The sequence below is a fragment of the Perognathus longimembris genome, chromosome 4 (assembly GCF_023159225.1).
Source record: "Perognathus longimembris pacificus isolate PPM17 chromosome 4, ASM2315922v1, whole genome shotgun sequence".
Taxonomy (NCBI): Eukaryota; Metazoa; Chordata; class Mammalia; order Rodentia; family Heteromyidae; genus Perognathus; species Perognathus longimembris.
The window spans coordinates 1278626-1293944 of record NC_063164.1 but is presented as its reverse complement, the minus strand read 5'-3'; the positions used below and the strand labels follow the sequence as shown (position 1 = coordinate 1293944).

Sequence of the window (15319 nt, the reverse complement as noted above, 5' to 3'; positions counted from 1 at the left end):
CAGGGCCGCTGGTCTGCTGATCCTCGGAGCCTGGGTCTGGATGGTTGCTCTCCTGAAGTCTGTCCAGCTAGCAGACATTGGCAGAAGCCCCTGACACCCATGTGGAAGCAGTGCATGTGGCTTGTCAGAGACCACTGTGGTTCCGAACCGGAGTCAGAGATAGTAGGATAGGGTCTGGGCACTGCAGGGAAGGATGGAGGTGCTGGCTTGTCTGGGGAGGCCTTGAGCCTGCTCAGTGTCCAGCGTGGACAGAGTCACCAGCTCAGCTGGAGAGTCCTCCTGCTTGCTCCACATCCAGCCCGGATGTGGTCTCCTTGCCATCCCCAGGACATGGGGGTCAAGGTGTCCTCTCGCCACTGCATGAATCTGTGAGTTGACCTGGCTTGGGAGGTTTGGGAGAGGACACAAGAGACAGACGTATCCCTAGCCCCAGTCAGGAGCCTGGGAGGGGAGAACAGGGTCTTAGAGGAGGTGTGGAGACCTTCACGTGCTGTCACTGAGAGTCACTCGTTGCCAGGTGCCTCATTCATTCCAGAACACAGCTCAGCTCCCTGCACAAGGGGGACTTGGCACACTCATGAACTAAGAATTGCAGGAAGTGCCACAGAGAGCTCATCTGGACAGACAACCAGCAGCCCGGGGCCTAGCGGCTGGTGAGTAGTGTGTGAGCAGGACCCTATGTGTCACAGCACCAGTGGCCATGGGCCGGTGACCTGCGCCCCCTCTGCCCCCTCTGCCCCCCTCCAGCTGTCCCAGCACAGAGCCATGCCAGCCCTCGGAAATGGAAACCTCTCGGCAGAGCCCGCCTGGGAGTTTGTGCTGGAGGGCTTCCGGGGCGGAGTAGAGACCCAGGCCCTGCTCTTCACGGTCTTCCTGGCCCTGTACCTGGTGACCGTCCTGGGCAACCTCACCATGATCGTGGTCATCACCCTGGATGCCCGCCTGCACTCCCCCATGTACTTCTTCCTCAAGAACCTGTCGTTCCTCGACCTCTGCTACTCCTCCGTCATCGCCCCCAATGCCCTCTCCAACTTCTTCTCCTCCTCCAAGGCCATCAGCTTTGCCGGCTGTGCCACACAGCTGTTTTTCTTCTCTTTACTGGGGACCACAGAGGCTTTGCTGCTGGCCGTGATGGCCTATGACCGCTTCGTGGCCATCTGCAGCCCCCTGCAGTACCCTGTGGTCATGGGCCCTGAGACCTGTGCCCGCCTGGTGCTGGGTGCCTATTTTGGGGGCTGCCTCAACTCTGTTGTAGAGACCAGCCTCACCTTCCGGCTGCCCTTCTGCAGGTCCAACCGCATCAACCACTTCTTCTGCGATGTGCCGCCCCTGCTCCAGCTGGCCTGCGCCAACACGGCGCTCAACGAGCTCGTCATGTTTGCCATCTGCGGATTCATCCTCCTGGGAGCAATGCTAGCAATCCTGGTCTCCTACGGCTACATCGCGGGGACCATCCTCAGGATGCGCTCGGGGTCGGGGAGGCACAAGGTCTTCTCCACCTGCGGCTCCCACCTGGCAGCCGTGTCTCTGTTCTACGGAACTGGCTTTGCCGCGTACGGCCAGCCGGGAGCCGTGGCATCCACAGAGAAGGGCAAAGTGATCTCCACCTTCTACACCCTCATCATCCCCATGCTCAACCCGCTGATCTACAGTTTGCGGAATCGAGATGTGAAGGACGCCCTGCAGAGGCTGGGACTCAGGCACGCAGCGACGTGACAGAGCGTGGCCCGTGAGAGGTGGCATCCTGAATCTGGAGGTGAGGACTGCAACAGAGACGGTGTCTGGTCTTAAGGCGATGGTCCTTGGGTCTTTCCTCCCTGATTGCTTTCTCATTAATTGCCATCGTGCCTTTGTGCATCATTTCTGTCTTTCTTGTGTTCGTCCATCCACTCATCCATCATTCGACACCTACTTGCTCCTTTATGGAAATGTACCATGGGAATGCATTTCCTTCATGTGGACAAGTCTGGCTTCCTTGGCTCCAGAACATTAGTGGTGCCAAGAAAGAGCAAACTCAAGTCTCTTATTTTCACTGTGCAGAAAATTAAGCCAAGTCTCTGAGTGAGGGTATGGAACGCATGTCATACCTCCCAGCGAGGGGCACGTGTTGACCTTCTCCACGCTCTCTTCTCCTTCACTACTGGGCCTGCTGTCAACATGCTCGGGAAATTATGCCCTGAGCACTGCAGGAAGGAGCCTGAGAGGCTGCAATCACAGACCCCCCCGGCCTCCTGGGTCAGTCCAAGCTTCCTCCTTTGTTCACTGCTTCCGGGACTCTCTGCTGCCCGTGGTGCTGACCTCCTCCGGTGGGCAGCACAGTGGACCTGCTGCAGGCTTCTGAGGCTCCCAGGAGAAGGGGTGGCACCTGTTCTCAGACCCCCGCCCCAGTGACCCCTTGCTGCCCGAGGGTGGCCGGGAGCCTGGGCCTGCAGCTGAGAATGGACTCTATATTGCACACCTGCACGCATCCCCATCCGCACCGTGGCCTGGAGCCCCTCAGCTTCACAGGACTCCTTTTACCAGCGGTGTTCACTCCCAGGAGCCTGTCCACGTGCTGCCTTCTGCAGGCCAGGGGTCTGTGTGTTCATGGAGGTGGGTAGAGACACACCTGGCTTCTGTGACTGATCCCAGCCATGGAGATTTAAATCCTTCACTTGTGCGCTCTCTCTCTCTCTCTCTCTCGCTCTCTCTCTCGCTCTCTGTCCACTTGTGCGCTCTCTCTCTCTCTCTGTCTCTCTCTCTCTCTCTCTTTCTCTTTGCCCTACTGTGACTATAATTTTCCTCTCATTCCATAGGTTTGATAGAGGGATCTATTACTGCATCCCCTGCCATGTTGATCTAAAGTTGCATATAGGCTAAATTATAAACATTTATCATTAACTTAATTCTGCAGAATGCATAGTACAAATCAGAGTCAGCTAGTCCTTCCATTGGAAGGACTCAATCCTGGTGTATCAAGCAAGCAGATGGAACAGAAACCCTTTAATACTTTAGAAAGGCATTTGAAGCCCGGCAAAACCCCACGACCCTCACCCACACATCCCTGTGACCCACACTTCAGGCTCTCCAGAGGCCTCCTCCTGGATGGATGTGTGGCACAGTGGTAGGACACTGACCCACCGTGAGCAGGGCCCCCTGTCCCATCTCAAGCACCACAATGAAAAAATCTTGTTTTCAGACAAAATCCTATTCCCAATGCTTTGGCATGGCATGTATGCCCGGGTGGGAGAACTGTTAAGAGCCTATGAAAATTTCATTATGGCTACATCAAATACGCACCGTCCCACCAACGGGGCACTAAGGTCTAAATTTTGCACAGCATTCCAACACGGACTATGCTCTCCTTTTTAACTGTAGCATTCATGATGGAGACGAATGGCTTCTGGCTGGGGTTGTGATCTGCGTTTCCCTAATGATTTCACAAATCATTAGTGATGTTGAACCTATTTTACCACATTTGTTGACCATTTGTGGACCACTCAGAGAAGTCTGTCATCAATTCCTTCATGTATATTTTTATGTGGGTTGTTGGTTTTCTGTGTGATTGCCTGCTTGCTCTTTGCTTGTAATAAATACTGATATAATCTGCATAGTAACCCCATATCAAATATATACTCTGTATTTCCTCCACTCCACAGGATGGCCTGCATGGTTAATTTCTCCTTTCTTCTCTAGATGGTTTTAAGTCTAACTTATCACTTTCAATTGCTTGTATTTACTTTTGTTATCTGTTTGGTGTCATAGTCCCAAATCTTTGCCAAATGCTATCATGAAGCTTTCCCAAGAAATTTTCCTAGAAGTTCCATAGTTGTAGATCTAGTGAGCTTAAAATTTTGATGCGTTTGGAGTGAATTTTTGTGCATAGTGTCCAAAAGACCTAGCCACATTCACTTGTACTCAGATATCCAGTTTGCTCAGCACCACCTGTTGAAAATTTGTTTTTCCCCAGTTAGCACTTGTCAAAATCCATTCGACTCTACATAGAGAAGAAATTGCTTCTCTCTTAGCATTGATTCTTTTATTGACTTACATGTCTCTCTTAATGCCAGTACCACACTGCTTTACTTTTCTAATGTGATCTAGAATCATTACCTGTGTGGCTTCCAGTTTATTCTTTTCTTCCTTTTCAAGATTTTATGACTGAGGTTTTTTTGAGATGTAATATAAATTTTAGGGTGGAGTTTCCTTGTTTATTTTATTTGTTTTTACAAAAGGATATTGTGTAATTTTCAAGAGACATTCTGGATAATACTGACTTTTGAAATGACACTACATCTTCTGATCCAAGATACGGCACATATTTCACTAATTTAGGTCTTCAGTTTCTCACAGCAATGTTTTGCAGTTCTTAGTGTGCAAGCACTTCCTCTTACAGTACAAGCGAATTATAAAATGCTTTATTCTTTTAGGTTGACTGAACTAGGAATTTATTTCCTAATATTTTTTTGTGATGTTTGTTCTTGGCAAATAGTAGTGTAATGGGTTTTGTGTGTTGTTGTATCCTATTATTTGTTGACTGTGTATATTTGTGTTGCTAGTTTTTGTGGAATCTGCTACATGTAAGACTATTTCTGCAACAAAGGATAATCGTACTTCTTCCTTTCCATTTGGGATTCATCTATTTCTTTGCCCAATTGCTCTTGCTGGGACTTCAAGCACTAGTAAAATAGAAATGAAGCACACTTGCCTTGTCTCTGATGTTTGAGGAAAAGTGTTTAGTCCCTCCTTACGCAGTGTAGGTTTCACATATGGTTTTTATTATGGTGTAGTGACTTCCTTTTATTCATAATATGTTGAGTAGTCATTATTTCTGGTCCTGGGGCTTGAAGTCAAGGCCTCAGCGCTAACCCTGAGCTTTTGTGATCAAGGCTAATATTCACCACCTGAGCCACAAGCTTTTTGGTGCTTAACTGGAGATAAGCATCTCATGGACTTCCCTGCGTAGGTTGGCTTTGAACTGCAACCCTCAGATCTCAGCATCCCCCATTGCTAAGATTACAAGCATGAGCCACCAGTGCCCAGCTGCTGAATTTTGTGAAATGCTTTTATTCACGAAGATGATCGGTTTGTTTTCCTTTGTCTTTTTTCCTGTGTGTCATATGACATTTCTAAGTGCTGAAACAACACAGTATCTCCATCAATCTTACCCAAATGCCAGTTCCACACCACTAACTACAAATAAACTGTTTACCTACAGCTCTCTCTCCTCTAGTTCATTTCTGTGTCTGCTGGTAGATGTAACATAAACACACACATATCCATCACAACACAATGTTTTTGTTCAAGCGGTTCCCTCTAGGACAGAGGCTTTATAGAACATCTTTTGCAGAAGTTCACAACAGAATACTAATCCTATAGAATTAACACACCGGCAACCTTATGTAGAGGTGGGGCCTCCGTGTCCCCGTCATCTCTTGGTGGCCCCTCACAAGGGCCTCCTGCGTCACGTGTGTCTCGTGTAGCCCACATTCTTAGGCTACCAAAGAGGCTGTGTAAAACAATCCTTAAGTCCACATTGCACACCTGCCGAGTGTGCTCTGTGTCGAAGGCAGCAAGCTTGGCTGTGTGTAGCCTTGGCCTGACAAAGAATGTGTCTCTGTCATGACAGAGACTGAGTGGAGTTTTGAGACAAATGGTGTAGGTGTGTTCCGGGGCTCCCTCTGGTTTCTGCCCCTCACACCAGGCCGTGCCTGCTACTCATGTGCATCTATACGCAGAACTGAAGTCTGCAGAGAGCATCCACCTTCCCAGACTCAGGATGAGAGAAGGGAAGAGCAAAGACCTTTTCATTGTGTATAAACCTGTGTGTACATGCACATACAGATAATATACCTACAGAAAACAATTCAAATGACATCCATAATGCAGTTCATATCAAGGGAAAACTGGCCAAATTCCACAATCACCACAGACACACAAGTAGTAAAACTGCTCAAAACTCAAGTGCATTTTCACAGTCAATAAACTAACATGATTAAAACAGAACTCTGTGGTATGAGTCTACACAGTAGTCTATGAATGTGTTCCTGTATTCTGTGCATGCATGCTGTACATGCATGCATGTATTTTATATATTCGTGTGTTCTATGCATGAGCCACAACATACAGGAATGAGACTGGTTTTTGTGTGCTGGTCTTATCTGAGATCTTGAGAACATATTGATTTTGTAAAGTTTGTGGGGGTAAGGAGGGTTTTCTTTGTGGACAATCATTTATCTGCACATGGAGTTATTTTCTTTCTTCCTAAAATTTATGCTAAATTTATTTTCTTAACTTATTGCAGTGGCTACAGATTCCAGTGTTGTCTGGCTAAATGTCCACGTCCCCCCTGGGGAGACGCCAAGCCTTTAATTGTGAGGGACACTCGGCTCTGAGCGCTGCTCCCGCCGGCGGGAGGGCAGAGCGTGTCCCAGTCGGGCTAAGCTGAGCTGGGATAGGGCTGTCGAAACCCCCCGCATCCCCAGCCCCCCTTACGTCTAAGAGCAGACACTGGACACGGAGTATCGGGGGGGGGGGGGGAGCCGTGCAATGGTCTACCGGCTTTCAAAGGTTCTTTATTCAAGGGAGGGGTTTATATAACAGTAATGGCGGCAGGAAGAGGAGGGACTAACTGGGTATTAACGATTGGCTAATGAACTGTCCATCACAGTGATGTCATGGAACTTCCCGTAGAGGCCCGGCCTCTTGGCTCAGCCTGGCACCATTACAATATCACACATGGCCGAGGAGGACGGCAGGGCTAGTTTGCTATCTCTTCCGGTAGAACCCGGAAGGAGGTGGGAGTTGGCTAGCAGCCAGCGGTCCCAGATCTTAAAGGCATAGCCATCCCCTACACAGTGTTGTCATGATCCATGTAGGCAAATTGTTTCCAGCCTTAGAGGGAAGATATTCAGTCTTCTTCATTAACTGTGATGCTGGTTGTAGGTTTTGTGTAGGTGCTTTTCATCAAATCTGTAATGTTTCTCCTCTGCTTCTGATTTACCAAGCTATTTTATTATGTAACAGATTGCTGAGCTTGGTCAATAGCCCCTTCTAATCTTAATGATATGATACTGGCTTTTCAAGGTACAGTGCATTGATTTTTTGGTGTTGACTATATCCTGGCATACTTAGTATTAGTTCCATTTAGTCATAATGTATAATTACTTTTACATTGATGGATTTGATGTGCTAATGCTTCATCATATACATGTGAATGTATATATAAGCATATAAATCATATACTATATATTACATATTATGTGTTATATGTGTAACATTTATAATTTTCTACTGCTACTGTTCTGGTTTTACTTAAAGCAATACTTTGTAAAGGAACATGCAGCAATACTTATTCCTCTTTCATTTACAGGAATAATGGTGTCAATAAAAAATATCTGAGGGCTGGGGATATAGCCTAGCGGCAAGAGTGCCTGCCTCGGATACACGAGGCCCTAGGTTCGATTCCCCAGCACCACATATACAGAAAAACGGCCAGAAGCGGCGCTGTGGCTCAAGTGGCAGAGTGCTAGCCTTGAGCGGGAAGAAGCCAGGGACAGTGCTCAGGCCCTGAGTCCAAGGCCCAGGACTGGCCAAAAAAAAAAAAAAATATCTGAGGCATGAAGCATGGTGGCTCATCATGCTTATGTGTGTGGACATGAATAAAGCCAGCTCAAACATCACCTTGTCAGGGTGCCATGTCTATCCTTTCAAAATGGAGCATATGCTTAGCACATACTCAGTAATTACACTCTTTAGCTTTTACCACACTATCTTAACTAGTTTATCCATACAAAACTCACAAGTGGATACTGATAGTAGCATCTTCACTGCTGCTGAATGTTGGAAACACCCAACGTGGCCCTCGGCTGCTGAATAGACAAATGCTTTGTGGTCCACCCAGACAGCAGACCAAAAAGACAGGAACTGTCAGCCCTGAAACAACCTAGAGGAAACTTCTATCTGTGTGTGAAAGATGCTGAAGGCCAGAGGTCACACACGGAAGAACCCTGCTGGATGACATTCTGGAAAAGGCAAACCCATTGAGAGGAAAGAGGACTGGTGACCAGGGAGGCCGGAGCAGGAGGGAGGATTTCCACGGCACTGACGCTACTGGCACCATACTCTCATGGTGGGTGATCCTTGTGGAAACTGTGGGCTTTGGGTGGAGTTGGCTGGTCACATAGTCTGGTGGAGGCTATTCGAAAAGGAGTCTACACTGACAGGAGGCTACACCAACACACAGCACCAACAGGGGGTGTGCCGACAAAGGCCGCACCAACAGAGATACTAACATGAGGATATGCCAGCAGGAGGATAGCCTAACAAAGTCAGTCTCTGGTGGGGAAGTGCTGTAATCTGAGGAGGGCGGTCACCCTGCTGCCCTAGGCAGGCCTCCGGGGGTAAGCTTTCTTACGCCAACATGTGCAGGAGGGCAGGGCTGTGCCCAGGAGTTCACACCGTCCCAAAGGGATAACTCCTCTAATGAGAAACACTGGCACAGGATCTCCTGATTGCCCCTTCAGGGGTCACTAACGAATGCAGGCTTCCTGCCAGCCCACTGGGAGAGGGGAGGATGGAAAATGTGGCCACAGCACTGAATATTCTGAAGCCCAGGGAGCTGGAGGAGCCACCGCTCCCTAATTGGCCACAAGTCCCAGCCCTGCCAGGTTACAGAGATGCTTCCTGTGTGGTGGCCCCAGGGCGGGCTGCTCCACACACTGCCCAGCTGGCAGGGCCAGAGGAGACGGTAAGCCCGGGCCCTTGCGATCCACAAAGCCCGGGCAGCCACTGCAGGCAGAACCTGCCCTCCTGAGTCTCCCATCACCACAGGCGCTCACCCCTGCGTCCGCCCTCCCCACACCACAGGCCCACTCTGCAGAAGAGGAAGGAGTTTTCTTCATCCACCTTGGCAACTTCACCACGCTCCAGGCTCAGCAGCACAGCGCCCTGGTGACAGCAGGTGTTCCTATGTGGCCTTGAGCAGATCCTGTCACCTGGAAAAGGTAAGGGCATTGGGTCGACAGTCAGGGCAGCCAGGGTTAGAGAAAGACCAGGTGCACGGGGGCAGCAAGGCTATGTATACAATAAGCACTCGGGACTTGCCCTAGAACGTGAGGTACTGACCTTTCTCCTGCTCTGGCCAGAACTAGCCTCAGCCCAGATCTTCAAAGACAGTGTCTGGACCCCTGGCAGAAACCAGTAGGGAGGCCCTTTCCCAATGGCACTGTGATTCTGGGCTCAGAGCTGGTCTAAGGAGCTGCTGGGTGACAGCCGTGCTCCTGGTCCAAGACCACATTGTGCACAGAGGAGCAGGGTACGGGAACCACATCCGCGGGCTCCCTCCGTAGGGCTCCTCTCTAAGCCCAGAGCCAGCTGCTTGGTCCACTGATGCCCGAGGATTCCATGTGTCCTCAGCCAGCTGCAGAGGCCCACGTGGTCTCTGTGGTCAGTACTGCAACCTTCCATAGCTTTTCAAGATGAACTGCCAACAGTGCAAGCACAATACCAGTGTGTGAGCACAAACCTTAGGTCTCACAGTGGGAAATCTACACTTAGTGCATGAAGGGAGGCCTGGGCTCCTTGAGTCCTCAATGGACATCAGCCCCCATAGGTAGAGGTGAATAGTGGAGGTCTACAGGGGTGCGACATCAGGGCCACCAGCCAGGGACTCCCCTGAACCCTCAGGAGGATGCACACCAACGCCATTCTCCCAGCCAGGCTCCCCACCACTGCAGCTCCTGGTGACCACCAGAGTCGCAAGGCCAGTCCCAGTCAGGGCACCTCACTGCTGGCTTGCTGCCACCAAGATGGAGAAGAGAAAGAGAGGAGAGATGGGCAGAGGACGCTGAGGGAAGGACAAGCCTGATTACCAAATGGAAACGAGCTTTTCAAAAAGCTTTGAAATCCCCCAAACCCTGGGTGGCACGGGAACAGAGCGGGCAGTAAGAATGGGCTGGAGGGCCTGGGCACCTCTCCAAGTCTCCTGCTCAGAGGAAGATGAAGGCCGTCTCCTCCCTACATCTGCCAACATCCAGCAGCTGGCAGTGTCCCGGGCATCCCCACGGAAGCAGGGAGCCTGACTTACAGACACCCCCATGGTGCAGGCGTTGAGTCTACAGCACCTGGGGGTTTTCATCCTGCAAGGGACACAGAAAGCCTAGCCGAGGGAGGGCTGGCCCCTGAGAGGTATCCAGCCTGGCAGTGCTGTACTTAAACCAAGGCCTGGGGAGGGAGAGATCCCTTGAACAAACCTTGCTCAGTGACTGAGCAAGAGGAAGCCAGGAAGTGCAGGTGGGTGCCGGCAGCAGGAGCCCAGCACTGCCAGCTCAGAAGCTGTCTTGTGTGGCAGGGCAGGGCTCCCAGAGGCAGGCATGGGGGGGGGAGCTGGAATGTCCACACACTGACAGAAACAAAGGCATGAATGGGTCTTTGCTTCCCCTCCATCCCCAGAGTGGAGCCTGCTCCCTCGCATAGGGCAAACTCCACAAATACTCACCATTAAGTAAAGGACAGAAAGTGCCCCCATTCAGGCCAGCTGGAGCTCATATGGAGGGGGCAGGTGAGAGGCGACCTCCTTAAGCAGGCAGAGTGTGAATCATCTCTATGCCACACAGGACCTGTGGCCATGGGCCTGTGACCTGCGCCCCCTCTGCCCGCTCTGCCCCCTTCCAGCTGTCCCAGCACAGAGCCATGCCAGCCCTCGGAAATGGAAACCTCTCGGCAGAGCCCGCCTGGGAGTTTGTGCTGGAGGGCTTCCGGGGCGGAGTAGAGACCCAGGCCCTGCTCTTCACGGTCTTCCTGGCCCTGTACCTGGTGACCGTCCTGGGAAACCTCACCATGATCGTGGTCATCACCCTGGATGCCCGCCTGCACTCCCCCATGTACTTCTTCCTCAAGAACCTGTCCTTCCTCGACCTCTGCTACTCCTCCGTCATCGCCCCCAATGCCCTCTCCAACTTCTTCTCCTCCTCCAAGCTCATCAGCTTTGCCGGCTGTGCCACGCAGCTCTTCTTTTTCTCACTGCTGGCAACTACAGAGGCATTTCTCTTGGCTGTGATGGCCTATGACCGCTTCGTGGCCATCTGCAGCCCCCTGCAATACCCTGTGGTCATGGGCCCTGAGACCTGTGCCCGCCTGGTGCTGAGCACCTACTGCGGGGGCTGCCTCAACTCCATTGTGCAGACCAGCCTCACCTTCCGGCTGCCCTTCTGCAGGTCCAACCGCATCGACCACTTCTTCTGCGATGTGCCGCCCCTGCTCCAGCTGGCCTGCGCCAACACGGCGCTCAACGAGCTGCTTCTGTTCGGCCTGTGCGGGTTCATCATCGTGAGCACGACCTTAGCTGTCCTGGTCTCCTATGGCTACATCGTGGGGACCATCCTCAGGATGCGCTCGGGGTCGGGGAGGCACAAGGTCTTCTCCACCTGTGGCTCCCACATGACAGCTGTGTCCCTCTTTTATGGGACTGTGTTTGTCATGTACGCCCAGCCAGGAGCCGTGGCATCCATGGAGCAGGGCAAGGTGGTCTCCATCTTCTACACCCTGGTCATCCCCATGCTCAACCCGCTCATCTACAGTCTGCGGAACAAGGACGTGAAGGACGCCCTGCGGAGGCTGGGACAGAGACACACAGCCAAATGAAGGAGGCTGGGACAGACACACAGCCTGAGGGAGAAGGCTGGGACAGAGACACACAGCCAAATGAAGGAGGCTGGGACAGACACACAGCCAAATGAAAGAGCCTGGGACAGACACAGCCTAAGGGAGGAGGCTGGGACAGAGATACACAGCCAAATGAAGGAGGCTGGGACAGACACACAGCCAAATGAAAGAGCCTGGGACAGACACAGCCTGAGGGAGGAGGCTGGGACAGAGACACAGCCTGAGTTAGGAGGCTGGGACAGAGACACAGCCTGAGTTAGGAGGCTGAGACAGAGTCACAGATGGATGGGAAGTGTAGCTGGTAATAGATTGTGTCTGTCCTTGGGGAAGAGGGAAGAGCTCAGCGGAGATCTTGCCTGTCTATCATTAAGACAGTTAATGTGTGCCTTGAGCCTTTATTCATTGCTTGTTTTCTTGGCACTTACTTGTTTGATTGCTCGGCACCCTGGATTTTTTCTTTCTTTCCCAGATTTCTGATTTTCTCTTCTTTACCCACCCACTCATCCATCCACCTATCATTTCAATTGTTTTTGAAGTTGTATCGTGGGCATATACTTACTGGATGTGAATAGGGCACATTCTTTTGTACTAGATAACACATTGTGCCAAGGGAAGAAGAGCTGTTGGCACAGCCGGCAAAGCTGACGGCCTTGGAGGAGGAGAAGTTGGGGAGGGTATGGGGGGTGATGACAGAAGAGTAGTAGAGGTCAAGGAAGAACCGGTTGCTGAGGAAGAGTGCGTGGGGGAGTGCAGGCGGGCATCCAGGGTAAGGGCCCTGATCAAAGAAGCAATCCCACATCCCAGCAGAGAACTACGGAGGGCATGGATCCAGTGCTCAAGGTGGGCAGGGACCCAGGAGAAGGCCATGCATTCAACCTTCTCCCTGCCCTCTCCTTTTCCTTCATCATGGAGTCTAATGTCACTGTGGCTCCTCCAATGATGTTAGAAAGGGATTAGAGACTGCAGAGTGGCCTGTCCTTACAGTGGTGGCTCCAATGATGTTAGAAAGGGATTAGAGACTGTAGGGTGGCCTGTCCTTGCAGTGGTGGCTCCAATGATGTGTTATGCCAGATTTACGGTCCCCAAAGACCACCAAGGAGCCAATACCAATGCAGATGCATGACAGTCTTTATTGCAAGCTCGACCCTGGACTCCCAGCCATCACTGATACAGTGGATCTGGATTGAGAGCCCCGACTCTCAGATAGGCAGTGTTTTTATTGTGATTACAACAGGGGCAGGGTATTTCCAACTTGGCAGATACTTGATTGGATGGCATTTAGCAAGCAAGTCTTGTCCTATTTCTATTGGCTATCTACCCTTTCAATTATTTATTTTGGCTTTGACATTGGGAACTGGCCTCTATATCAGGAATTGACAACAGGTGGTCACGTAGCACTGATGCAGGGGGTTAGTGCAGGGTGTAGAGCAAGTCACAAATGGGTTAAGCATGCTGTTTACAGAAGCAGAATATGTGGTCAGGCTGACCTAGCACCAACTTTATTTTAACAGTTGTGACCATGTTTTCCCATTACCACTAAGCAAGCTTGAGCAGGCTAAAACAATCCAGTACTCAATCATAAGTAAACCAACCTGACAGTTACCATGGCATTTCTACTACTATTATGGTTATTTCTATAGTCTATGACTATGATCATTTTTCACTGTCCGTTACCATGGTTGTTACCCAGGTATAGAGGTGAACAAGTGCTCCCTACATTTTTAAATGTCAAACTACAAGAAACTAGTCTCCGGATGGAGGTGCAGCCCGCTATCATGGAGTCATCACCAGGGTTTAGAAGCTGTTATAATTTTAACACTAAAACTTATATTTAGTTACTCCAGTTTTCAGGTCAGCCCTATCATTCCCTCCTCTTCTACTGGTTACTGAGGGGGCCAATCATGGCCTCATTATCATACATTTCTATGTCTTCCATGTCCAAGTACTGATACTGAGACCTGAGCATCATTAGCTGTACCGTACTGACACAATCTCTTACAAATGTAGTGAGCTTGTTAAGAATACAAGGACCAACCATTAAAATAAATATTACCAACATCAAAGGTCCTGCTACTGAGGTTATTAACAATGTCAGCCAAGGAGACCAGTTAAACAACGACTCATATCATCCCATGCTTTCAGCTTATCAATGGATGCATGTATTCCCTGATGTTCAAATCTACTTGAGCAGTGAGAAGTTTATAGATGGCTCCAGATGACGGTCAGGCCGTCTTTGATCTTAACCCAAATGGTATGGGAGGGGATGTGGCAGCAACAGGCAGCAGTGTCTCCCAGTGGCTGCAGTAGAATGTCACACCTCCTGCTGGGTTGCCTGCAACTTTCTGCATAGACTGGTTAAAAAAGTTTAACCTAAGGCCTGACTAGTGAAATCTCCTAATATTTTCCTGGTTGCCTTTTAGCAAATGTTGGTTAGACAACTTAGCTAGTGCTTCAGAACCAAGCTTAGGGCATAAGGGAGGAGGCCTCCTGAACATTATTTCATAAGGTGTGATGCCCTTAAAGTATGGTGTAGGAGGGCTGTCCAGTTTTCGCCAGTCTCAAGAGCTAATTTGGTTAAGGTCTCTTTCCCACTCTACTTGACCTGAACCTTGGGGGTGATAGGCACAATGTAATTTCCAGTTAATCCCCAATGATTTAGCTAATAGCTGCATTACCTGAGTGATGAAAAGAGGGGCCATTGTCTGAGACTGTGGCTACCAGGAGTCCAAACCTGGGAATTATCTCATCTAGCAGCTTCTTCGCTCCTGTCTGTACTGTTTCCCAGTTGGTTGGGAAAGCTTCCGTCCATCCTGAAAAAGTGTCTACAAAAGCTAGCACCTTAGACAAATTGATTGGGCACTTTCCGGTGGCCCGGAGACCCCCCCCAAAAGGGCCTGGTGATAAACCTTTAGCCACTCCCTACCTGCCAACAAATTCAGTGGGGAAGAGGACGTCTAGTGCCTGAGGCTTCTTTGAGAAGGGAGGGTCGAAGTGGGAGTACAGCAGGAGGAGAAGCGGGCTCCCTACTTTATCCTGCCTCATCTTTTAAAGGGAGCTGATGGGCGAAGATCATTCATCTTCTGTAACTTCTTCAGGCTGGCTGAGGGGCGTTGACCTTACCTAGCCAGGAACCTATAACCTTAGTCTACTTTACTGAGAGGTGGCAGGATTAGATGTCTATTAGGAGCTTTACTCCAAACTGGAAATTACATTCAACATTTAACTTTTAACAACTATACAGACTTTTGGGGGCTACAACATTGTAGCCTTTTAACATTTTAGTTTGCAAAAGCATTTTCCTGAGTGGCTGGGGAAACGGATCTCTGATAACCTAACAATGCCTAAAGTACCTTTGTAGGCCTCAGGTAGGTCTCGATAAAGACACAATCTCAGGTCCACAAGTTTCCTTTCCTGAACAGATATGCCAACTCAGAATTTTCACTGGTAGTTAGGGCTTTGAGCAGATGCAGGGGGTTGGGATTTTAAACTATCCCCCCATTTGACAGTCTTAGCGTTACTACCCACTATCAGAGATGACTGGCAAGTTCCTGCCCAGTAGACAGACATGGGTATTAGAAAGGCATGCTTACAAACTATTCTTCTAGGACCTCCCGGCTCTGATTAACTTTTTAATGGCCATGCACACATGACTCTAGGATCTAACACCATCTCTGCC

General features: G+C 50.1%; 2 protein-coding genes across 2 annotated transcripts; both read left to right on the top strand.

The window, feature by feature from the left end:
- The first annotated feature begins 765 nt into the window (after positions 1 to 765).
- Positions 766 to 1716, top strand: LOC125350092 (olfactory receptor 12-like). Its single transcript, XM_048344324.1, has one exon. The coding sequence runs from the start codon at positions 766 to 768 to the stop codon at positions 1714 to 1716; it is 951 nt and encodes a 316-aa protein (XP_048200281.1).
- An 8952-nt stretch (positions 1717 to 10668) lies between these two features.
- LOC125349879 (olfactory receptor 12-like) lies at positions 10669 to 11632 on the top strand. The gene has a single exon (XM_048344131.1). The coding sequence runs from the start codon at positions 10672 to 10674 to the stop codon at positions 11620 to 11622; it is 951 nt and encodes a 316-aa protein (XP_048200088.1). The 5' UTR covers positions 10669 to 10671; the 3' UTR covers positions 11623 to 11632.
- The last annotated feature ends 3687 nt before the right edge of the window (positions 11633 to 15319 follow it).